General features: G+C 41.1%; 1 protein-coding gene and 1 long non-coding RNA gene across 5 annotated transcripts in view; one reads left to right on the forward strand and one right to left on the reverse strand.

Moving 5' to 3' along the window:
* Positions 1-25,772, forward strand: part of LOC121812064 (microtubule-actin cross-linking factor 1-like) — a 112,210-nt gene that overhangs the window by 10,661 nt on the left and 75,777 nt on the right. For 3 of the 4 annotated variants that reach the window (XM_042213190.1, XM_042213193.1, XM_042213191.1), the window contains exon 2: positions 872-1,106. In XM_042213190.1, the coding sequence (XP_042069124.1) occupies positions 884-1,106 (223 nt within the window). In that variant the 5' untranslated portion in view covers positions 872-883. Of the gene's footprint in view, positions 1-871; positions 1,107-16,331; positions 16,442-25,772 lie in introns of those variants that run through there. The other variant, XM_042213194.1, reaches the window with a different exon arrangement.
* LOC102314542 lies at positions 9,971-15,552 on the reverse strand. Its single transcript, XR_317229.2, has 3 exons — positions 15,438-15,552; positions 14,107-14,273; positions 9,971-11,813 (listed from the first exon to the last, which is right to left on the reverse strand). It is a non-coding gene; the product is annotated as an uncharacterized LOC102314542 (long non-coding RNA).

Genomic DNA, 25,772 nt, shown 5'->3' on the forward strand with positions numbered 1-25,772 from the left:
GCCATGTGGGGTAAAGAAATCCACAAAATGTACAAAATAAGAAGCTTTTTCAGTAATGTAGGAACATGGACCACATCTATTTTAGAAGCATCCATCCGAGAGGTGATGTACAGGTCAACAGTGTTAGGACTGTGATTGGATAACTACATCTATGGCCAGTTTAGACAGTTAATGTCACATGATGCCATCTTTGGCCTCTGAGAGGAAGCCAGAGTGCTGAAACCCATGCAGGCACAGGGAGAACATGTAAACACATAGAAAAGCATCAGCTAATCACAAGGTTTGAACACAGAGCCTTCTTGCTGTGAGGCACAGTTCAAACCACCGCGCCTCCGTGTTGCAGAAGCAGTCTGTGCATTATTTATGTGTCGGTCCGAGCACATAAATAGCGATTTAAGAGGGTAAAGCAAGCGGTCCGCTTTATGCGTTCTGATCAACTGAAGCTAAGGATGAAATTTCATCTGTGTCTCAAAGTTACATCTTTCATGTTTTGTTTATTCGAGCAAGCCTCAGACATTTCCAGTGCGATGTGTGTCGTCTTCTTCTCTGAGCCGCTGTTTCGCTTCCATCCAGCTGTCGCTGCACATCTGCAGCTTCCTGAACACTGAAGCTATCATCTGGACACAATGATTAGTTTAACCCAGTTCATTCTCCTTCCTCATTTCTCTCAACCGTCTTGCTACATTACTACTGTTGTTATGTTACAAGTTTGCATCATTCATGACCCCTGCGTGATCACACTTTAAGCAAGCAATAAATTATCGAGTGTTTCCACGCTGTCCTTCGTTTCTGACCTCTTTTCTCTTCCCACCCTTCCCACATCCCTTTTTCCTCCTACCATCCTTCCTCTCCTTCCTTCTCCTCCTTGCAGCCCTAAGCAGAGATGGAGTCTTCGGATGATGATACTCTGAGTGAGCGCTCCTGCGTCAGCGAGCCGTCATTCCGTAGCGAGCGTTCAGGGGGGTCGTTATCCCCGTGTACATCAGGACTTGTGGGCCCACCGGGAGACACTTTGCCATGGAACCTGTCCAAGCATGAGAGGAAGAAGAGGAAGAGCCAAGATTCAGTGTTGGACCCAGCAGAGAGGGCGGTGGTTCGGGTCGCAGGTGAGTTGATAAATATAATACTTTATCTTTCTGCCTTTGAGCAACACTCAAGGGAAGCTTCCAGGAGATGGTGAAGAGGCAGAATTTTGCTGATTGAACTCTATAAAAGCAGAGTGGGGCTTTCAGGCACAACTTTACCTGCTTTCATGAAGGAGGGAAACTATACAGAGAGGTCTTCAGAAGCTTCATGGGTCATTGCCATCACAGGGTCGTTTGTGAGGCATTGCCTCCCAACATCCTGTGAGCTATTACGGTTACATGGGTCAAGATGTGACCCATGTAATTGTGCCATGTGTCTGTGGAGTGGTTGTTTGGTTCTTCCTGTGTAAAGGTCCCAGCACTCCTCACTGCATTGCACACACACTACCTGCTTTGTTTATTTTTGTCTGAGGGTGTTGCTGGGTCTGAAATGTGCTGGGACGTCATGCTCTGAGAAAAATCTTCTGAATTTCTATGAAAAACCTGCTGCATAAGAGACGACAGTGTTACTGTCTCTCTTCTGCCTTTTCCTGCTTCTGTCCGAGTTCTTTCTTTTGCCTTTTTTGTGAATCAATGAAAGCTGAGTTTGGATAACCACAGTTTTAAGTCCTCTTTAAATATATGTCTGGTTTGTAGCGTTAGTGCTACAAGGGGAAAACTGCTGTAAAATGCACTCTGATGGAACATTAAAACTGACAGGAGCAAAGCACAGTTGCTGCACATCAAAGGTTCTTAGTTTGAACGTTCCTGGTCAGCTGGATCCTGACGTGAGATTGGTTGGACATTTCAAAGCTGACTGCAAGGTGTGTGGATGTGAGCATGAATGATTGTCTGTATTTAGCCCTGCCTTTGTCACGGATTAGGTGTTTGCCGCCTCTTTCCCTGTGTCAGCTGGGATTAGGGTGCAGCGCAGCCCCCTGATGTCATGGTTGGATAAGAAGTTTAGAAAATGGATGTAGTGTGTCATTTTCAATCAAAATGAAGCTTTATACAAAACATAAAATATAAGCAACGTCAGCAGCATGGGGACATTCAGGTTGCTTTGCTCAGGAAATGCTTTTGCACCAATTAATAAAGAAATATACAAGTAATAGAGGTTGTTCAGGTATCTGATCAGGACGCCTCCTGGATGCTGAAGAGATTATATCTCTCAGCGTCCCCCAGTGGAACATTTGGCTGGGGTGAAGGAAGTCTTCTGCCCAGTGACTCAGACTCAAATGGATGGATATATGTATCAAAGGAAATGAATAAACAACCAAAACGGTTAAGAGTTCCAGAGTTTTTGGTTACTTTTTGTTCCCCATTTTATTTTGAAAATATTTCATAACTTAAAGTGTTCTCAGCGTATTTACTTCCTGTCAGTGTGACATCCCACTGTTCATAATTATTGCCAGAAACCAAGTGTTTCCACACTTCTGTAGTTTAGTTTACCCACTGTGCCTACATCTAGCTGCCCTTGTGATGAGCTCCTTGACTTTAGGTTTTCAGTCATGTGTAGTTTCTCCTCCTGTTTGTATCTTTGTTGAGAACATCCCGTGTCACCCCTAGGCCATTGGTGGTAAGTTGAGTATAACTGATATAGGCTTTACAGTCCCTTATATTAACAGACTTGAATCAATAAGTAATAAGAATTGCATAGGCAGACCATCTACAGCTCTAATGTAGAAAAGCTGACATTGGACCAACCTCTAGCTACTGAAAAGACTCTTTAAAAGGAAACACGTCGCTCTCATATTATTTGTCTTTTTATCACTAAATATCTCTGCAAAAGGGTTTTTTTCTTCTTGTCGTGAATTATTCCTCATGCATCCACTCTCACATGCACACTGACATTTTCACTAATCACAGGGCTTCTTTCGAGCAGTCATTAAGCATCCTGTGAAAAAAGCCTCATCTCCTTAAATGTCAAAGAAATGAGAAGAAATTTCTAGTCTTTTATTTATGGGATGGATAAAGACGTCTGCAGCTTGTTATTAAAAGTGTTATCGTGTAACACTCAGATGTAATAATCACTGTTTTCTTAGTTATCGGTTTTAATAATGGTGGTTAGCAAATGTCAATAAAGAGCTGTGAGCAACATGAACCTTGAATACAAGAAAACGCTTAGTTTCATTGTGAAGGCAGCAGAGATGAGCTTTATCTCATTTTTATTGTGTACATTCCTACGTGCAGGGATCACATGTCAAAGTCAGGAGCCAGTATCATCCTCTCGTATTTGTGGTAACAGAAGATGGAGGAGAAATGTAGGTTACTCAGTTCTCTAGAGAGGCCGGGGCTCCCCTGCTCACGTAATGGATCACTGGCAGCACGCCTTTTTTTAAATACAGAGAAGAGGGGACCTCGAGTTTGAAAATTGAGGGAAATGAAGTAAAAGCAGGCTCATGTGTGGCTTTCCCCTCTGATGGCGTCTAATAGTTGTGCTTATTTTTTCAGTTTGAGGCTTTTATATAAATGCACTTCAGTGGATGGACAGTAAGGCCTCCAGCTTTGACAGCAAGCTCTATAACTCTGCTGGCCTACAGCTGATCCAGCAGTAGAGGAAACTGTGATCATAGCACATCATATGGCAGCTTAACAGCTCTCCAATGAGGCAACAATCACAGCATCTTATCAACAACAGGACGGCTGCCAATAACAAGCAATTTTTAGATTATTTGGCAACCTACATCTTTGTTCAGCATTTTTTCTCTTATCACACTTTTCTTAATCTTATCTGTTTCCCTTAAATTATTTTTAGTTCAAATCAATATAGAAGGTATATTTGATTTTTTTTTCAATATTTATTTTGACATCAGAATATTGATTACCACTCAGGAGGTTTCTTCTCAAAGTGAATTATACTTTCTTAATGCCTTCACTTTGCACTCTCCTTGTTTTTTTGAGACTATAATTGAAACCCAAAAAGGCGGGCGCTCCAGAAACCTCGAGGAGCCAGATTTATTGCTTCTATAATCAGCGCACCAATTATAAGCTGTCTGACATCATCAATAACCCTTTCAGCATTGCTAACTTGCATTAGGCAACACACAGTGCTTCTGTTCCACTGAGGATTTAAATGATTTATCATTATTATTAGTCTGTTATTCATTTATTGTGATTTCTACATTTATGTTCAATTTAATGACATCATCAAATCACCTTCTTTCATAAATACCTTAAATTTTTTAAGAGAACCAAAAGTGTTACATGCACACCCGTGCTATTTGTTTACATTCTTCCAGTGAGGTTTGCTCTTGTTCTGTGAGGAAATATGTTGGTTGGGATGTTGAAGCAGGGAGGCGATAAGAGGCAGTGAAAGTCTACGTTTCAGACATGGAAACAGCATGTAGGTCAGGGCCGGGTGAAGGAGTTCATATCATCAGCACAATCAGGTCAAGAGAGATGGCTCACTCTGCGTGTGTGTGTGTGTGTCTTGTATTTGTATCTCAGTGCTGATTCTCTTACAACATAGACATGGAGAAAGTTTGGGATATTTCCTGCCCTGGAACCATTTCAAGGCCTCCCACATTAATGTTTTAGACTCTCTTCCATTCACAGGAGAAGCCCGTCAGATACTTTTATGGTTGTTTTTAGAGAAGCTTTCACTTTCTTGTCCTTCCTAAATTTGTCAGCAAATGTTTGGAGAAAGGAATCTGTTGCCTGACGCTGCAGTAGAGCTCCCATTAAAGACCTTTTATGTTTTATTAATGTACTTAATTCACTTATGTTAGTTTCACAGAACAGAGGACCATGTGTGTGTTTACTTATTTTGATGTTAGTGTGAAGACAGTGAGTGTCTGTATGTATATAATGACTTTATCTGAACCAACCCGGTGTTTCCTGCCAAGTAAAAATAAAGTTAGATGTGCAGGCTTTGTGGAGGAAAGGAAGATGACAAAGAGCAAAAGGGGAATTCAATTTGTACACCAGGTAAGTGAGAGTGCGTGTAAGACTGGCTCTCACATGCACACATCTACACATGCATGGCTTTTGAAATAAGGATAATAGATCAAAAGGAGGTGAAATGAAGGCAGCGTGTGGTTAAAGGATAAACCTGTGAATAATGTCATGTGAAATACAATTTGACACAATCATGAAAACAGCTGGAACCAACTGATAAATAAAGGTAAAACAAGAAAATAAATAAATCCATTTATAGATATTTACGGACTTTACTAGACTAGCTTTGTATGAGTCACAGCTCAAAATCATCCTGATTTCCCTGAGCCTGAGAGCAGTTTATCCACTGTCTGAAACTGTTTTAGCTCCTCCCCTTTTAAGGCAACATCCTTCTGATTGGCTGCCCTACATAAACAGAAGGTTTGAACAACAGGTGGCATCTGTGCTCACAGCCACAGCAGTGTGACGGAGATGACCATATAAGGGATATCCCGTCTCTGACATCATACAGAGCCAAGAGTAGAAAAAATATCTGTGTGTGAGTGTGAAACAGATATTCCTTGGACGTACACTGACCTCATTGTTTGCAGATTAGACATGTCTAATATTAGCAGCTCCTAAAACACATGTCCACTTTAAGTAAAATCCACTGTGTTCAGCTTTACTGCAAAACTGTGATATTAAAAAGTCCAAAAATACAGAACTAAAACCTTCAAGAATCACTTATTGAGCCTTAATAACAATATAACATAACAGATATAAGCGTTCTCCTTTTTGTTACTGTTACACGTCTAATTACAACCAGATCTGAGGACAGATGTGGAATCTTCATCATTGCTGGAGTCTGGTTTAAGAGATCTGGCGTCACTTTTATGTTCTCTGGTCATCGTTTTATTACAGATGATCAAAACTACATGCAGTAAAGTCACACAATGTTTAAATGTTAGTTACACCATCATCATCATCATCATCATCATCATCATCATCATCATCATCATCACAGTTCTTCTTTTAAAGCAGAGAAAATGAAGGAAAAAATGTCTTTGTAAGTCCGACTTGCTCACACTGTGAATTTAGTTTATGGTTAATTTTATGTGCATCTTTTACATTTTGAGGCCACTTTTCTCTCAGATTTATTTCTGCTCTCAGGTGTGAGGAACAAAATACAAATGATCTCATATGTTCTTAATGAACACTTGACGAGGATGGCTTTTTCCACTTTCTCATGCCTTTTTGGATAAACATGCATCATGTAGTTGAAATTCACAGCTGTGCAGACGGTTGTTTAGAGTGCATGCATGTGTGCGCGTAGAGAGAAGAGCTGGGAAAGGTGAAAAACATTTAAGGATTATTATCTCCAGTTATTAAACCAAACACTTAGACCTGGAGCTTTCCTGGCAGCGCCTTGCGGGTGAGTCAGCGAGTCAGACTCGATTGCGTGGAGATCATTCAGTTCTGGCGGCAGCAGGTAGCAGTCGAGTAAATGTTGGCGTCGCCACAAACCACCCTGGGGCTGAAACACAGGCAACACCTAACTAACACTGCCAAAGTCTGCTGTGTGGCATTTTTCTCTTCACCTGCCAACGAAACATTTGACTTTATGTTCAGACTCACTGTGAATTTACAGCAATGCAACAAATAGCAACTGATCCTATAAACTCAACCATTACATCAACACAACTCTTTTCTTTTTGTTTTACACCCCAAGAAGGTTAAAGGAGATCCAAAGACATTTTGCCACAGCTAAATAAAAACATATAGAGTGGGTGTGGGGGACAAAAAGTAGTTGTAAGCCTCTTTTAATGCAGTACAGAGCAGTACAGTTACCTCACAACTGCCTGTTACCACTCTGTAAAGTGTGTACCCATACTGTGTTCCAGAAGTACAGACAATAAAGAGCTTTACTGTGGAACAAAAAATCACAGGACTACAGGGTCCTGACATAAGATGGGCCGATGATTCAGTAATATGTAAGACTGTAAATTAAAAATAGATATAACCAACAAGATTTCACTGACAGGTTAGTGAAGTCCCAGTTTGAAGCTGTGTCTATGTTTTCTGCTATGCTTCTGCACATGGTCCTGATTTTGTGTTATTTGAGATTTTGTCCAGTTTTTGTTTTTACCCCTTGAGTTCATCATTTATTTATTTTTATCTATCAGTTTGGAGATTTTAGTATTCTTCTTGTGTCTCTCTTATCCTGCTATATTTAGATTATTATTAGTGGTAGTTTCCCTGTATGTTCTTCTTATTGTCGTTCTTTCTGCATCTCTTCTTGTCTTGATTAGTGTGACTTTTAGTTTTTTCCTGTTTTACATTGTTTTTGTTTTTTGATTCATGATTATGTGAATTTAAATAGTTTTACTTGTGCAAAATACTTTCTCCTCTGTCTTGATCCACAGTTCTTTCCTTTTGCACCCTATGTTGAGTCCTGCATTAAAATATTTTAAAGGAGAAATCATTTAGATCAGAAATCATGTGACTAACTGAAGCTTCTTCAGTCCATTCAAATGATATAGTGGAAATACATGGTGGTAAGTGCTAGCTCGTCTCAGAAAGGAGGTTCTGGGTTCAAACCTGGCGTCCATCCAGAGATGTAAATGTCAGATTAACTGGTCATCCAACATAGTTATAGGTTTAAATGTTAATGGTTGTCTGTGTTTGCGCTATGAGGTGCAACCTTGCACTTGCCCCTTGTCAGCTTTGATAAGTTCTTGTTGCTGAGTAAAGCATGCTGTACATTTTTATATCCTGTCTGCTAAATGGTTTGATGTGACAAGCAGAGCACGAGTGTCTCTAATACTGACGCTGTCGAATTCACTCTGCAGAGGCTTTCATTTAAAGCTCATGCTTCTGGTAACATCCTGTATCTCCCAGGCTTGTTCAGTGCTCGCTCAGGCGTGTGCAGCCTATTGTGATGATTTTACATTTTAAATAATCTGTACGGCGTGTTTACACTGACCTCAATTTCCAGTCAAACAGAGGTCAGAATGTGAATATATTAGCCTGCTTATAAGCCACACAGTTTAGCCCCATGACAACATATTCATACAGAATAAGGACACGCAGCACAGAGATGTAGTGCTAGGAAGAAGGTATTCTTTTCTCTCGGAAAATATCTATCTTTATTTTGGGAAAAGTTGCATCCTTACACATCTGAAGAAAGAGCTGGCAGAAGAAGTGGAGGGCGAGGGGAGGAAACACTGGGAGCTTTGTGAATACTGGAGAGGATAAAGAGAGACACTGCTGTAGTGACTGGACTCTGTTATTCAGACACTTTGGGTTGCACTGCCTGTCTGCTGAATCTGAATGTCAATGAAACCGACCAACAGCTGCTAGTTTTTCTGTGTACGTGAGTGAAAATTCAGTATTTTCCCACCAAATTACATTTTGAACTAATTGGGGGCTGTAAACACAGAGCAGAATAAAAATATTTTAAAAGTAGTTTGTTAGTCTTAGACTGTATATAAAAGATGGTCATAGCTAATGTGATATCTCCCATCTTTGTGTTGTAATTTTGTTTTTGATGAGCATTAACCTCAGGGCACTGCATACCCATAGTGTGCTGACTTTTCAATCATAAGGTGGCTTTAACATCTCTTTTACTCTTCATTGGACCATAAATTAAAAAACTAAACGTCAAGTTGCATTAAGTAAGACTTAAAACCATAAACTGAAATTTTTTTACTGAGGTCACAAATTAGGTTAGAAATGGAATAATTTTCTTATATATTTCTGTAACTAGAAGGACGTTTTTGTGCATATTTTTACAAGAGTTGCTACTCTTCTTCAGGTTTTGGTTGTGACGTAATTACATCACATCCAATTAAATCACAAAAAAGGCTTTCTGACTTCAAAATTCCTCATGAATGCTGAACATTTAGGTTTTCTTGTTTTACTTACATGGAGATGCAGTAATGGAGAGACACAACAAATAAAGGATGGTTTGGAAATTATTTGTACAACAAAATAAGAAAGGAAATGACACAGTGTGATACATTTGCTCAGTGTGAGTGAGGCAGCAGCAGTGATAATTTATGCATATGAGCATCAGGACCTCAGATGTCTTTGCCTGCATGTAACTTAGGCGTCCGCCATCCTGCCTGCTGGATTCTTTAAAAAAATTTTTTGCAGGCAAACTGAAAGGAAGCCTCGGCTCAAGGCCCTGGCTATTACCCTGTTGCCATGGTGACGTGGTCTACTCTGTTTCCATGGTTATGCAAGGCTAGGAGAAGCAATGGCGGCAGGGGTGAGAGAGACTGACACTGGATATAAAAGGGGCGCAAAACAAATAGCGAAGGAGTGAGAGAGTGTCCGAATTTTAATTTGGAGTGGAGAAAGGAGGGAGAGAGAGACCGAGGAGTGAATGATCGTGTGAGTTTAGAAAGTAATGAAGAGAGGAGAGAAATGGAGTCGGAGAGAGAGGGGGAGAATTTAAAGAGGGGAAAGAAAGGGTGACTCTGTGAATAGATGTGAGGGTGAAGGAGGTCATAACACAGAGAAGAGAATGATTAACAGGAGGATGAAGACAAGCACTGACAACTTAAAAAAAGAACTTGGAAAGAGAAATGAGCTCGAGGAACAAGACGGAAAAACAAAAGGAGAACGACTGCTATGAATGAGAAAGAAGTAAAGATGAGAGGAAACAGTAGAAGAGCTTAAAACAGAAAGAGATGGACAAGATAGGATTGTAAAGAAAGAAGGAAGGGAATGAAGCAAGGAGACTAAAGGGAAATAAAAGTGATTGTGTGGTGAAAAGGAAACTTTGAAAGCAAGAGAAACATAAAGTTTAAAACAAGAAAAAAGCACCACCCAACAAACTTTTTTCGGTTGGCCGTGATGTGCCAGTAGGCTACATCCTCTAAGCACTATAAAGTTTTACAGGTTCTTTTTTCCTTTTTTGGGAGGAAAGCAAGTAGATAGTGTCTTTGGTATAAACTGTTCATGACCTGCCAATGCTCAAATGCCTTAAACCTGTACTTCTTCCAGTGTCCAGCAGGGGGCGACACCTGGCTGCAAAGAGAGGTCAAACTGTACAGAAATATAGCGGAAACTAGTTCTATTTCTATCTTATTCTGTGACCACAGTAAACATTTTTCTGTTAAATTTATGGTCTCAGTCACCAGTTTAAAGTCATGTTTATTACAACATGATGTTCATTTTGTCAGTGATGGGTTAATTTAGAGTAAAATGGGCAGCAAAGAAGGGTATACTTTAAGATGCACCAAGAGCTCGTAATGTATGGTTTCTAAAGACAAAATGTGTTTTAGAGTGTGATTGTGATAGATCTGTGATGACATGTACTGTAAGATACCTGCTGGTCTGGAAATCAACTGAATATAAAACTAAAAATAAACTTGACAGACGTTTTTAGCAGTGTCATATCCTGGGATTAATTTCTCGTCTTATGGGGCTAAAGGTTCAGAACCAACAAAGATTTTTACAGCAGAGTGTTAAATGTGTTTTCAATTAAGACACTAAATCTATTCATTTACAGAAAAATATTATGGACACATTTAAATCTGTTCTTTTTTAAATTTTATGTTACAATGAAACTGAAACATAAGAAAACCAGGACAATTTTAAATAATCACATTTTGGACTAACAGTCTTTATAAATTAATAAGAGGTAAGCTAAAGTGGTTACTAGCATGAATCTACAAGTATTTGGATCAAAGCTAAAGCACTTACCCAAATTAGATGCATTAAACTGCTTCTCATGCCATTCATATTTTCTCATTGCATGATTGGAAACATCTGATGACAGACATCACCGATTACACTTGAACCAGTTAAGAGTTTATACTCAAGCTTTGTTGTTATAATCTTTTAAATGCATTTTTATCTATGATTGAATTTGCTTATTTGTGAAAGTCAAAACAGTAGAGCAAAGGTCAGACCCTGTAAAGAGTCTTAACTTAAATCCAAGTCACTCACAATAGATTTGATTTAATCTCTCAGCTGGTTATTAAGGGCGCTCAGCTGCATTATTAGGAAGTAATTTACACAAAAATGCAGGCGTGGATAATGAGATCAGACTGTTTGATGTTAGCTTTCATTTTTTAGATGTTTCATGAGTAGGCACGTAAGCAACAGAGAGGTTTCTGTGTGAAATGTTTGTGGCTGACGTTAAAGTTAGAAGCCAAGGTGGAGCTCTGCAGCTGAAGTGTTTGGTCATGCTGTTGTGTCGAGGACTTTGTGTACTTTTGGCACATTCACAGTGCAGCTGGACTCTGCATGCAGCACAGACACACAACAATACACATGCTAACAAACACACATGCAGAAGACTCGCACTGCGGGAAGAAAACAGTGAAAAATACACTTGAACACATATTTTACTACTTTTATTTAAGTTCACGCTTATGTATTTACTATTAATACACATCATGACGTGAAGATGAAAACATACAAGTGGAGAAACATAAACAAGAGGTCATTCAGGCCAACTGTGACTCATCTGTAATTTCCGTTCTCCACCACTAGACGGAGATATAAGGGTTTCACACACTGACAGGTTCATTTTTAGGAGGAATCGCCTGCTTTTCCTCATTTTATCAGTGAAATTCTGTCTGGACTTTATAGAGAGTGAAAGATGTTTTTCTCTGGCTGTTCAATGCTGTAAAGTACAATAGAAACGACTGGACCATGAGACCAGAGTCACATTAGCCCGAGTTTATTTGTTTTTTAAGACAAAAACATCTGTTGGAATGTTTTTCTTTCAGTTCTCGCATTTTGGATTCATCTTCCTTGACTTCCTGTAGATACAGAGGGTGCCAGATCTGTATCCCTAAAGTGTCTGTTTGTGTTCACATCACTGGGGTAATGTTAATGTGATGTGTGTCGGTCCTGTAATGAGGGAGAGGCAGAGTGAGGAGACACAAACAGGATGTTAGAGTAATGAAAGATGGGGTCAGATCTCTGCAGAGACGAATCTAATCATTCACTTTGAAACTGATAATATCTTTGTGTAATTATTATAAAGAAATTAGTCTTTTCTAAATCGCTTAAGGTGTTTTAAGCCAGACTAGTGATGCTTTTATAATTAACCAACATTTCCTTTGGTGCGGGAAAGCTCCTGAACGTTTTCCTTTTTGCACAAATAGGATGTTTTTTTATTGAACCTGTGACCTCCTACTTATTCTGCTACCTTCAGAAATGAGCTCTTGCAATGCAGCAAAGCAGTATATTTCTGCAGAGACTGCCAGTTTGTTGGTGTTGGCCTTGCTCACTGATGATGTGTTGAGATTAAAGGCTTCAAGGAAGGAAGGAAAAGAGGGTCACAGTAAGATGTATGAATGGCTCCTGGGTCATTGAACCGCTGATATGATAAATGTTGTATGAGCTTGTGAGGCTGGTTTATTTACTGCCACTTTCACTTTTTCCTTTTATCTTTTGTCATGTTACATGGTTTAAATTCATCTGAGTACACATGTGTGCATGCATGTCGTAAATGATGATATGCAGCTACTTCCAGACCTGTTACAGCACCCGTGACCCACACATGACAGACAGACAGTAAAATACCCGTTCAAACACACTTCAGTATTCAGTACATACACATATTCTTCCTGTTTGCATTCATTTGATTAGAAAAGGGGCAAAATGAAAAGGCTAAAATACATGAAATATCCTCTTTATATATTTAGAGAGAGATGAATTTCTAAATTTGCTTGAAAAGGTTAGGGATCTTAAAAATGTTCCATTTAGTATAGAACAAGTAAAATCAAGACATAACTACATGTAGCGTTTTTATGCCTGTGAACAGTGAAAAATTCCCTTTTAGTCTGAATTTGAATAACAAATAAAAGCAAAAACATTTACAGCTTATCGGCCTCAAGTCCTTATGCTGTTAAAATTGTAATTATTTCATATTACAGGATTAGGACCTGTGTTTTAAAAATAAAACAGATGAAAGTGCTGGAAGCAATAGCCAAACGTAAGCCCTTATAGGGCCCCATTACATTTCCAAATGATATCCATGTATTAAGCTAAGGACGTAATCTAGAATTTATAGGGTGAGAAGGGAGGATACTTTCCATGTGCACACTCAAAAACAAAGAAATCTTGCAAATTGAAGATATTTAAATGCATTATATTCACAGGCTGCATCGTAAATTAATGATGTGCATACTGAACTTATCGACAATAATGCTGATATTTTAATTTCTATTTATTTGTGCATAAGTATGGCTGCCCTGCTGCTGTGTTATCCACTCTCCTGTTGACTTTATTCCCTTAAGTACTAACTGAGACCACCAACAGCTCCAGCAGCAAAGCTCTGAATTTCACATTCAGTGAATGTAAGCGTCTTTGCTGTTCCTCTCATTGCCATCTGAATAACCTGGTGGTGTAAACACAGTTTTTTATGTGATTTACTTTCCATTCATGGCTGCAGACATGAGTGGAAATATGCTGCATTCCTGCCCTTTTATGTATCTGGCTCTTGATTTCCCAGTCACTGGTCATCTGCCTTGTGGGGCCATTCATGCATCTTTTATTTGTGTTTCGATCTAATATTGACTTCAGACAGACATCTACAATCTACACCTGCCTCCACTCTTGACATCTCCACCTCTTTTACTCTGTGGACTCTAGTTTCCAACCACATAAATGTATGTTTTTCTTCTGACAGAATGGGGATGGTATTGTGATTTACATAAAGGTTATCTTTATGTGTCTTTGTGGGATTAAATGACATAATCTCTGCACCATTGAATGATGCTGCTTTATGGACTGTGACCTCACTGGCATTGAGAGATTATCCACAGCAGGACAGGGCAGACACACAGATTACTTAACATAAAATACATATTTAATAGCGTCAAATACAGAACAATGAGATGTGCCTGTTTTTCAATTAAATATAATCGCCTAGTTTTACTGTTTCCTGTGTCTGGAGAAGCTTATAAGTTTTGGTTTAAAAGCTTGTTAACAAGGTGTTGTTTAAAATTTTATTATTTCGCCAGAGCTCCTGGTTATGTACGTTTACTTAGCCTTTAGATGGCACTGTGCTCCATTCATTCAGTCCACTCCTTTAAACATTCTTGAGTTTATTTAGTGTGTTTTACAAGTTGTTTGCAGAATTTTTCAGAAATAAAAAATCAAAATGCATCTACTTGTTATTACAGTGACTACCTACCATGGCAAAAATGCAATGTGGTTGCAAATCCTCATGCATGATCAATTAGTTGGGGGTTGACAATTGTAGAAAAATGACTTAACAAGCCTGCAGGGACCACAAGGGATCAGGGAGCTTTTGAGACAGACCTTCTGTTAATATTAGCTTATGGGGGTGAAATCAGGGAACTGCAAAAAGACACAAATGACAAACAGACTGTGAAGTGATTCAAATATGACAGTCTGAAAACAACGATTTATATGCTTGTGAGATGCATCTCAAAAAAGTTAAAACTAAAAAAAAAAATAAAAAAAAAACACCTATAGAGAATTAAAATGATTACACAGAGAAGGATGACTTCTGAAAGTAAACTCAAAGCAATCACAAAGAAACACAAAATAACTGGGGGGAAAACTACAGCCAAAAGGAAACAAAAAATGGTTCAAAGCAAGGAACAGAAATAAAACATGACTATTGAAGGAAAAATTAAAACCACCAAAAAGACAAAAAGATTTCTAAAATATACAAAATGACTCAAACAAAGTTCAAAGTTATGCTGAAAAATTAACAGAGAGAGACATGAAATTACAAAAGGACTTCTCTTGAGTTGTGGGGGACTTTAACATGTACGTCCTTTTGCAAAACAAACAAAAAATGTTAAAAACTGACAAATTTAATTAGTCACAAGTGTCAAACATAAGGCCCAGGGGCCAGAATCGGCCCACCGAAGACCATGGAGCCCGCTGAACTATTTTCGAAATTGTGAATGAGCTCATAGATTTTTTTTACTTTTAACTGTATTTGCATTGGTTTTACAGCTTTTTCCTACATATAAAGACTGCCACCATGGCTCTTCATGCCACACCAAAGTAAATAGATAAACAATAAGAATTAAAATGGAGAAAATGTCCTGTTTTTTCCGCTATGTGAATAAATGTGAATTACTCTCCTGGGCAATGAGGTACTAAAATAACAGAAAGTACTAGAACTTTCTGTTATTTTACACATTAGTTAATTGTGCCGACAGATTTCTTTCATTTACTGAAGCAGAATTTCTTCATCTTTGAGTAAAAATGAAAAAAGAAGAAATTCCACTTTAAGCACATTAAATGGGGTTAAATGTATTTAGTCTGGGGTTGTATGTGGCCCACGATACAAAATGAGTTTGACATCCCTGGTATAGATTTTCAGGTCAGCAGTTTAACGGAAAATAACGTTAAGTGTTAGCATGCTACATGTAGTTTTCAATCAGGGGGTTATTGCTTTAGTAAACTGGTTTAATATCCGTCACAGTGGGAAATGATAAACAATATTTTAAAACACCTGAACAAGATTTGTCACTGAGCCACTACCTCCGTCTGAGGGCGCTCCAGCTCCATTTTCCACCTGTTCAGCTAGGCTAGCTAGCTCTTCCCCACCGGCACTACAAATTCCTGTGGCGGAGGTTCCTGGCGCGGCCGGTAGAGAGGGATGGAAGACAGCCACTGCAGGAAGGACCGAGAAACCTGAGCATAGGAGGGAGAGAGACACACGCACACACATTCACACGGACCCAGGGGCCGCAAAGCCTCGGACAGAAGTAGCCATTACGGCTGGGAAGCATGCTGGGAGCTCGCCCGGCTCTTTTCGGATCCACAGGACGCTGCCGACTCAGCCTCGGATAGAAAGCCCGAGCCCGGATACGGTTTGGTTTGGAGCTCCGGACGGAAAGAGACACACGGCCCCCTCCCGTCACTAGGATATACTCCCTCCCTCTCTCTCTCTCTCTCTCTCTCTCTCACAAACACGCACAGGAGGCACAAAAAGCAGCAGTCACCGGGTGGAAGGCGATATTTAAGGAGGGACTGGCCGGAGGAAACGCACCGAGCGATGCGACCGTGTGGCCCCGCACCCACACGTACACTGACGGCTGTCATGGATAGATAGCGTTTATGTAACCTTCATTTAAGTAGATTTTCACAGATAGACGCTCACTGAGGCTTTTTGTTGTCCTTTATATTCCCTCAAGTGTCCCTGAGGATTATCTAACCGCGCTCCAGAAGTGAGCTGCGGGGCTTTTGGTGTGCGCCAATGCATCATATTCACTAGTTTCACGCACCGTGGTGTTTGTATTGGACACCGGAGGAGGGAGAAGGAAGCACAGGGAGCCGGAGCTGGGGTCCGGACGGGCAGCAGAAGCAGCAGCAACACCAGCGGAACGGGTTACTGCGGTAGTCCGCAGGCCGACCCCTCTCTTCTTCACAAGCCGGCTTGTGAGCCACCATGGCCGGTTTCGTACCGGGTCTGCTGCCTTCAAACCACTCACAGGAGAAGGAGTTCGCCCAGGCGTATGAAGATGTGCTGGAGAGATATAAAGGTAAATGTACAGAGGTCTTCAGCAGGATGCAAGAGGATAATATGAACAAAAAGCTCTCCCACGGGGAATAGTTAAGGCGTTTGTTTGTATTGTCAGGGAATGAAAAGGAAAATGATGAAAGAAACTCCGAGATTATGTCTGAAAGTGTAAGTGGGTTTTTAGGCACGCAGCCAGCACCACTCTGCCAATTTCATAATCTGTATTTTTTCCTTGTATTTTGGATAAGCAAAGCAGGACTTCTAGCCTTGCCACATCGTTGGCCTCCACAGTGCATGCCCTGACTCCCTCCTAATCACTTGTGTGCTTTTGAGACACCAGAGGAAGCAGTTTTATGAAGTTCTCCCAGCCCACTCCTGTAAGGAGTTTTCCCCACATGGCCTCGGGTTTCGCCTTGTTTGCTGTTTAGCCTGTAAATATCAAAGCTGCTGCTATGCAGGGCACTGGGATGGTTTGAGTTTGCTGTGATGTGGCTTTAAAACACTTTAAGGTGAAGAAAACAATCATTATATTTATTTTTCTGTGTGTGTATGTGCGTCTGCCCTGCAGCAGAGGTCTTACAACCAGGGCTGAGACTTGCTATTTTATAATACCGGTGACAGGGGCGCTTTAAAAATGAATGCCTATGCTGAACTTTGCCGTTGGAAGGAGAGTGTGTGTGTGTGTGTGTGTGTGTGTGTGTGTGTGTGTGTGTGTGTGTGTGTGTGTGAGAGAGAGAGACAGAGGGACAGAATGGGGATGCAGACAGCCAATAGACTTGGGTCACATCTGTGATGCTGGCACTGATGAAAAGGAGGCGGTTTTGAATTATTGATTGTTATAATGAAACTAAACTCCTCTGGGTTTGGGACATAGCCTCCATGTGCTGCTGTCAAATATGTGAGAGGAGGAGGGAGGTTGAGATGAGATGAGGAGTTTCATATCCGAGCCTCCAACATAAAGTATGTGTTCAACACACCTGTCTAAGCACAAAGAAAGAAGCCCTTTGGGAGGTTTCACTAACAGTTTGCAATATCTTTTCTATGCCAACACTTTGCTTAACTTATCTCTCACTCCGTGCAATAACCTGTCTACAGAAGGAAATATGCAGACTTTATCTACTTGAGCCATAATATGTAACCGTCTCCTCTTGTAAACGACACATCAGTGAAGTTTTGCTGCAAATATTGGTCTTCCTTTCTTGTACATGCACTCATACAGGCTCATATCATGCAATAAAAAGCAGAAAATTCAGTTACATTTAGTTTGCACATGTATATTATTATTTTTAGCCTTTCTAGCACTCTGACTATATTGTTCAACAAAACCCACTTATAACTCAAACTGCTTAGAACAGCTTAACTTTCTTAGTGTTATATTTTATATATGCGCAGGGTTTTCTGTTTTTCTGTCTGGCATTAATGGCTGCTTTAGTGCTAAAATAAATCCACATATTATAGGTGTTAGACTTCCTCGGGAGCCAATGGGGCTTCTATTAAATCTGCCTCGCTCTCACTCACAGAGAACAGTTCATTCGGGATGGATTCGACAGTCCATCTCTCATCCTGAAGAGAGCAATTGCTCTCCGTTTAAGTGCTTCACTTTGATCGCAGCCATCGTCCAGTTTTATCTGCGAGCAGGATGGCTGTACTTTGATAAACAAATAAGGTGCATCAGAGCTGTTTTTTTTCCCATGTGAGATTAAAAGGAAGGGAACGTGAGCACATTGATTAAAGTGGAGCTGAACGTGGGTCTCTGAGGGCTCTTTCCCCCCCCATTGGAAATGTCAATGCATAATAGCCCAACAGCTCCATCATATGTCAGTCCCCTCCAAATGTGGTATTGATATAACAACATGCCTGCTGTTAGCCCTTTATCTGACAGGAGCAAGCAGTGACCTGGGAGCTGTTTTGGTAAATGTAGAGGTAAAGTCCAGGATGTTTAATTAGTATCTGCACAAGCACGATCTCAGCTCACCTCCTTCATCAGTGAGAGGATCACTCCAGCTATGCTGTGTGTAGAAATCCAGAAGCCGCAAAGCAAAACATCTGAATTTTAATATTTCCTTGAAAAACTGTTTATGCTCTTATTTTGATACAAGCAAAGCAGCTTTGCATAATTTGGAGGGTTTTTTTTGTTTGTTTGTTTTTGGCTGCTATTCCTGCAGCCGTGATCAGTTGATGCATTTAATGCTGCAAAACATTTTATTAATGGAAAATAGTTAGCCATCACATTCACACCCATCCCCTCGATTAATGTTATTCAACAAAATCAAGCAAAAAGAGGCAAAAGCACGTGTGGAGAACTGTGCAGCTAGTGTTGATGGAGGAGAGAGACCCCCCCCCCACACACACACACACACACACTTACTTTATATTCATGCAGGTGACCCTCTGCAGCCAATCAGCGCTAGTGATAAACCGGAACAGCCAGAGGATAAATGTGCAGGTGCACTGAGGTGTGCCTAACACGTTGTCTCCATGTAGATGCGTTGTAATTTCCCACGGGTACAGTAACAGAAATTGGTATTGATACAGTTTGTTACGCTCTCTGTTTCCACTTGGATGCCTTATCTTACAGGGCTGCCCTTAGCCAGCATTGCTATCATGGTTTTACTGCACTGCTCCTGGTTTCAGAATAGTTTGTCTCCTAATAACAAAAAGTCCAGTGATGCCAAATGTGCTTGTCCTGAGTGTTGGTTTCAAACGCTACATAAACAGGGAGTGCAGTCCTGACAGAGAATGTGAGCATCAGGTTCAAAAACATTTTGCCACACACTTGATAAGTTGATAATGTTAAACACAGTCCATATAGTCTCTATTATTCTGATATATATTCACTCCACTCCACAAACAATCTCTAAACACAACAGCTCCACGTGGGGATCGCGGTACTGTAGTAATGTGGACGTTTTCGACCTGTTTCTGGGTTATAGCACTCCTGTTAGACTGAGGTCTGTTTTCTGGCCCTGTGAGGCTGCAGGTTTTCAACCCTTCCAAGCGTCGCAGTCCCAGCTCGCCTCCTTCATCAGTGCTATAATGAGGCTGTAACCCTATAGGCTAAACCCTGTGTCCTCTGCACTCACTCCACCACAATAGGACCTGTGCTGCTGCTCCTGCTGCTGTGTGTCACTGCCTAATCACGTTTTGCTCTTTGAGGTGTCAGCATGTCTACTGTCTTGAGCGATATCAAGTTTCCCCCTGTCATTTACCCTTTTACGTTGTCATGCATTGTCCTGCCTGTTCCCCTCTGTCCCCTGATAGCTGGGATTATAGTGGTTTCTACGGTCTGCTGATCCTGTAAACAGCGTTCCCGTATGTATGTAAGTGTTCGTTACTCTGTCACCTGTGACTGAGTCACTCAGAGATATATAGGGAGAAATGGGAACTTGGCGTCCTGCTCGCTGTAGCATCACGTCACTGAAACTGGAGGTCGACATGTGATAGGGTTTAAATCATTCACAGGCAGCGGGTGCGGTGTTTGTGTGTGTTTGTATTTTTCTTGGCATTTGTGTTCGCAGCCATGAGTGTAACTGCTGTGTAACAATGACAGGATATCTAAAGCAAGAGTGACAAGGTCATACATGGAAAAATACTGGAACACTCAGAAACACTCATAGACGTACTGTGAGTCAGTGGCAAAGCAGATGGTTTCAGGCACATTGACACCAACATTTGAGCATTATGTTTACTCAAGTAGCTCTGTAATTACCACATATGAAGCAGCACTCTATGGATTTCTGCTTCTCTGCTTTTTTTTTTCACTCTAATAATCCTAATTAGACATGTATAATAACACTTATGTAAGCTTAAGAGCAGCTTAAAAGCAAAAAGTGTTCATTAAAACATGACGGGTCAGGTAGAGTGTCACCAAAATCCTTTCAGAGCCGAATATAAGCCGGGAAACCTGGAAGGAAGCAGAACAATCTCAGAGCTTAGAAGAAGAAGATTGTCAGGAAACCCGCCGACTTAAATATAGATGGTAGGAAATGTGTGTTTCTGACCTACAAATCTACTTAAAATTCAATTCAGATGCTGCTTTTGTGTAGATAAACTCCATGTTTTTCCACATTAAGGCTTTTATGTAATATGTCGAGTGTGTGTGGTCCTCTGCGTCTATCACGATATCCGCTCTGTACTGTATACTTACCACCTCTAATTCATCCGTCTACAGGCAGTGCCAACTTCTGGCAGCTCAGTGCTCCTGCTGCCCTCTGTGTTTGTGTTTGTGTGGTAGAGAAGCAAACATTCAGTGTCATTTTTCCACCCCTCAGGATTAATGTTTTACTGTACTGTTTGTAAGTCATGCAGGGTCACACACGAGTTCACTGATACTTTTTTTTTCTTTTCTAAATGTCATCAGCGCTGACATTCACATTCACACAAGAGAAATCAAAGGTGATGAATTTTGTCAACAAATGTAGCAGCCTTTCACTCCCAAAAAGCTCAGGATTTCTCCTGTTTATGTGACCTAATCACATATATAAACCATATTCCCTGCTCCTCAGGATAAATGTTGCTACCTCAATATGTGTGTGAAAAGTGCTCATTTTCCTGAGCTAAATGTGGCAACATTGATCAATACTGAAAGAGCAAGTAATATGATACTAATATTACTGCAATATTAAGTCATATAAAGCACAAGAAAGTTGATAATATACAAATTCACAAGCATTTTTCTTCATTTTCCTGTTTCTAAATGGACTTCTTGACTGTGACTGTGCATAGAAAGATTGCTCTGTATATAGCTGGGGCAGTGAAATTTGGATATGGTGCTATAGTCGGTGCCTTTAATTGAAAAATAAATAAAACAAAGCACCAAAGTTTAAAGCACTTTTTGCTTGAAATGATTAGTCTGGACGACACAATTTTCAAACACTATAAAACAAAATTGGATGTAATAATAGTGACTTATTACCCAGCCCCACTGGAGCCTGTAAAATTACAGTATTTCCATCCCTGGTCATGTAGTCTGGCTTCATTCTTACACAGGTCAAGGGCTTAGACAGAAAGACACAGGAAGTGCACAGAGTAACAGGAAGGGTTTGGAGTTGAGTGTTTGCTGACGTCCTACATTTTCATTGAGTTCAGGAAGTGTTGGGGCAGCTCTTCCCTTCTTTCCAGATCTCTCTTAGTGCCGCCCTCTCTACTCCTCCACACACATGTGCTTTGCCATCTTGTGAATCCTATTAAACTGTATCTGTTCCTGCTTTGAATATGCCATCAGCTCGGTCTGTTTGCTTTCTCTGTGCCTCTCAGAGAAATGTTCTGCTCCTGGAATAATGTGATCCCATTTAAGGTAAAATCAGAGTTTGAAATGTCGAGATTAGACGGTGGAAAAAGTCAGAGGAAAATGATTCTTCACTTCCGCGGACAGGTAATTAGACGATTGATCTCTGACACTGGAGGAAGTACAGGATCCATTAGAGAAGCAAGAGAGGAAAAGCAGTCAAAAACATAGAGATGGAGACAAACAGCTGCAGTCTCAGGAGAGGAAGAAGGACAGAGCAGTTTAACAGAAGACCACAGATGATGGACAGATAGACAGGAGGAGAGGCAGACATGGGAGCTATGCGCTGGTCCCAGAGTTGGATCATTGCAGCTGGATTTTTCCATGTGGCCTAGTTTTTGCTTTCCAGCTCCCTCAGTCCTGGTCTCCTCTCACAGTAGATCTCTGCCCCCAAGAACACAACCTCCTCCTCCTCCTCCTCTTCGTCCTCCTTCACTTCTCTCTTGTTTCTCTCAGTCATTTAGCACAGTCTCCGTCCTTCAGATCTTACTGTGCCCTAACCAGATCATCAATTACTCTGCTGCACTAAAGCAGCTTTTCTTCACATTTTAATATTAAACATCTCGTGGCTGCTCTGCTCTGCTACTAAAACAGTTTCTTTTTCCAGCCATGCCTCCGCCTCTCTTCTCTCCCTTCTTGGTATTGATTTTTTTTTTTCCTTCTGCTGTCTCGCATTCAGCCTCCTCCTTGTCTGCCTTTTCCTCGCATTCTCACTTGCTTATTTCATTACCTCCTAATTATTCTGCTCTGTCTCTATCCTTCTGTTCTTTCTCTTTCCCCGCCTCCTCCCCTCTCTGCTCCACCCTCCCATCCTTTCCCACATTACTTCCTGTTTAGTCACATTCTCCAGCAGCACCTGATCGTGTCGGCAGGAAAACCAAGCGCTGCCAGAGCTGCGGCAGGCAGAACCAAACGCTGGCCGAGCTAGAAAGCCTGCACTGCTAACTGCAGATGGAGAGCGAAGGGAGGCCGGGCGGAGGGGGGCTTCGGGGACATCTCCTGGGCCTTTCTGCCCCGCTGTGTTGTTGTTAATGCAGTGAGGTTGAACCTCAGAAATGTGGGAAACTGTTTACACTCGGCAATCTTTTGGATGCTCAAAACTGAGGGAACATTTAGGATGCTTTGAAGAATATTAAAGCACATAAATTAAGAGGAGAATATGAAGGAAAACGGAAATGAAATCCAGCACCAGAGGAGATAAATTCCAGGCATATCAGTGGCAGCAAAAGTAATTAAGCGATAAAACCATGCACTTCTTCTGTTTTTCAGTCCCTTTTATAGTAACATGCAAAACTTGGAGGGAACGATTCTTCTTTGTAGCTTTAGTAGTATCATATTTACAGTAAGCGCATGCAAAAAAAAGTGACAGTGTATAACATAAACACAATAATAACGGCGTTTTAGTGAAGCTGCTGAAAGAAAAATACTGCAGTGTCAAAATGTGATCCCTCTGGCACTCAGTCTCTCCTGCATTCTCCACATTTTCTATTCGCATGCAATAAATCTGCCACAGTGACGTCTCTCCTCCCCGTTCTTCGTGTTTTTCCACCTTTTTTTTTTTTAATTTTTTTTAAATCCCCTCTTTTCTTACTGTTTGCAGCAGTTCTCCCCTCGGGGTTCTTACATAACCAGCACCCAGCTGATTTCTAGTCAAATAATCAATGAGGTTCATTGTGATTGTGCGTTAGGGGAGGAAATCGAGTTGAATAGTCGTGAGGGGAGCAGCTAGCGAGTGTGAAATATTTGCGTTGATGCATAAATGTGGGCATATTTGTGTGGTAACAGTGGCCGTCTCTCTTAGCAGCACACAGGGCCTGTATTCATGACAGACAGGGAAGGCTGTGTGGCACATCTCTGAAAACCTTTCTCCGGGGTTGCGTGGCGGTTGTCAAAGCTCTCGTAGTTTTTGCTCTGATATAGTAGAGCGATGTGCATCCCATCTCTGTCGGCTGCTTCCTGGGCGCTTGATGTAATCACAGAAAAGTGGGGGGAGGAATCTCTGGCTGCTGTGTGTCAGCGTGCACACTAACTTGATGGGGGGGAAAATGGGTCAGGAATACCAGTAGATGTTGCCTTGCATGATATCAAAGCGAGTGTGTGGGTTGAATTGGTAAAAAGGCTGCAAAAAGCAACCAAGAGGTTAGGGAAGCACATGGATGCAGATGCCCTGATTGGCAAAGCGTGCTTTCCAACCTTTCCTGTCCAGGGACAGAAATGCTGTGTTTCAGCCAAAGACATAAAAATTCTCAAAATAATCTAGAAAAAGATCCCCCAAAAGGAAACGGACAGAGGAAACCAGTGCTGCTGCTGCTGCTTTGACCTCTGTGAGACACAATCTCACACACACGGTCACGTCCCAGCTCAGACTGTGTCTGCTCGCAGCTGGTGTAATTTAAAAAGTCATCTTTTCTCTCTGTGTTGACCTTCAGTCCTCACTTGGCAAGCATTTTTCAGAAACGCTGTCAGCAGTGGATACGTTCACCCTTCCACTTTAAGATGGAGAGCCTTTCTAACCCCCCCACAGCTTGGCTGGAAATAACGAGCAGAAAGGACATAAGAGATATTTACGCTGCGCAGACTGCAGCAGGGCTGTGGCTGTCTCACTTGTCACCAGGTGTTTCCTCTGAAGCTGGTTTTGTTTGGAGATTCTGCTGTTTTTCAAATTTAGCAAGCTTTTTGTGAATGAAGCCTTGTGTCTTCTCTGTTCCTGGATGCTTCTTTTTGCTAGAAGAACGCGAGGGCTGTAAGATGCAGCAGAGATGTCGAGATGAAGTGAGATGGGAGAGAAGCGGTTAATGAATAAATCATGGTGGCTGCTCTAAAAGCAATATAGGGGACAGCGGTTAGCGTGCATCGATTGCACACTGCTGCACTGGGGCTGAGACGCACACACAGCTGGTCCTGCAGCTCTGTCCCCTATAGTGCATCATCTCTGTGAAGCATGCACTGAATCCTTCCTCTCGTTCTTCCTCTTTAATCCGTCACCTTTGTATCTTTATTTCTCCGCCCCCACTATCTGATTTGTCTTTTGGGAAATGTAGACATTTAGTTTTAGCGCTAATTCAGTTGGCAGGGCTAAGCTGTTGATGTCACTTCTCTCCTTCATGTCTTTTCCTGCTCTTTTTTTTTTTTTCCCTTCCTGTGTCATCCTCTTGATGTCTGTTCATATCTATCATCTTATATACAAGGCTTGTAGTTTCTTCATCATCTTCTCCTTTGCGCCCCCCTTGTTAATTATCTAGAGAGGGCAGGAAGCTTCTGGTAGCTGAAAGGTAGATCTATACCTCCTCTTGTCTCTCCATCATCCTGTCAGTCAGATCGATTTTATTTGTAGAGCCCGCTATCACATGTAGAGGTTCAAAGGGCTTCACAGCCATAAAACATAATAAAGAGAAGAAAGCTGAAAGAACAAACTTGGGTATAAGGGAATAATTTTCTCTAGATCCATCTGATTACTTAAAGTGAGGTAGAAATAGTCAAAGGTTAGGGTCATAGATGGGAAAAGCTCATCCCGGATTTTTCTCCGTGAGGAGTACTGGATGTCTAACAGTTTGGCAGTGAAGGATCAGATGTAAGATCATATCAGGCTTCATATATGAGAGAGTATTTTAAAATCAAATCTGGAAGCCTTGGTAGCTCCAGTAACAGATAAATGATTCTCAATAAATCTTCATGCTGGTCAGTTTGAGGCTGAGTGATAAGATGCTAGAGGAGAGTGTAGAGGGATGTGAGGTGCGGTGCCTCTATTCTTAAATTTCATATAGGTATGAAATGATTTCACATGGCTGATTCTGGAGACGTGATACTTAAAATCAGGCTTATGCATAAACATGGTAAAAATCCAGCTGTAGGCAGGTGAATAAAAATGAGACATTTGGAGCCACACTGATGTGCGGCAGAGTGAACCGCTGTATGATATCTGGATATGATTTGACGTGTATATGTTCAGCGAGAGTCTGAAAAGCGTCAGCGCCTTGGGCAATAAATGTTAGAGCAGAGGTGTTTCTTTTTAAGTCATGCCGAGTTGTTGAAACATGAAAAAGTTTGAACAAATGTTTCTTTTAGA

The sequence above is a fragment of the Haplochromis burtoni genome, unplaced genomic scaffold, assembly GCF_018398535.1.
Source record: "Haplochromis burtoni strain Fernald_Lab_line unplaced genomic scaffold, NCSU_Asbu1 Contig_425, whole genome shotgun sequence".
NCBI classification, from domain to species: domain Eukaryota; kingdom Metazoa; phylum Chordata; class Actinopteri; order Cichliformes; family Cichlidae; genus Haplochromis; species Haplochromis burtoni.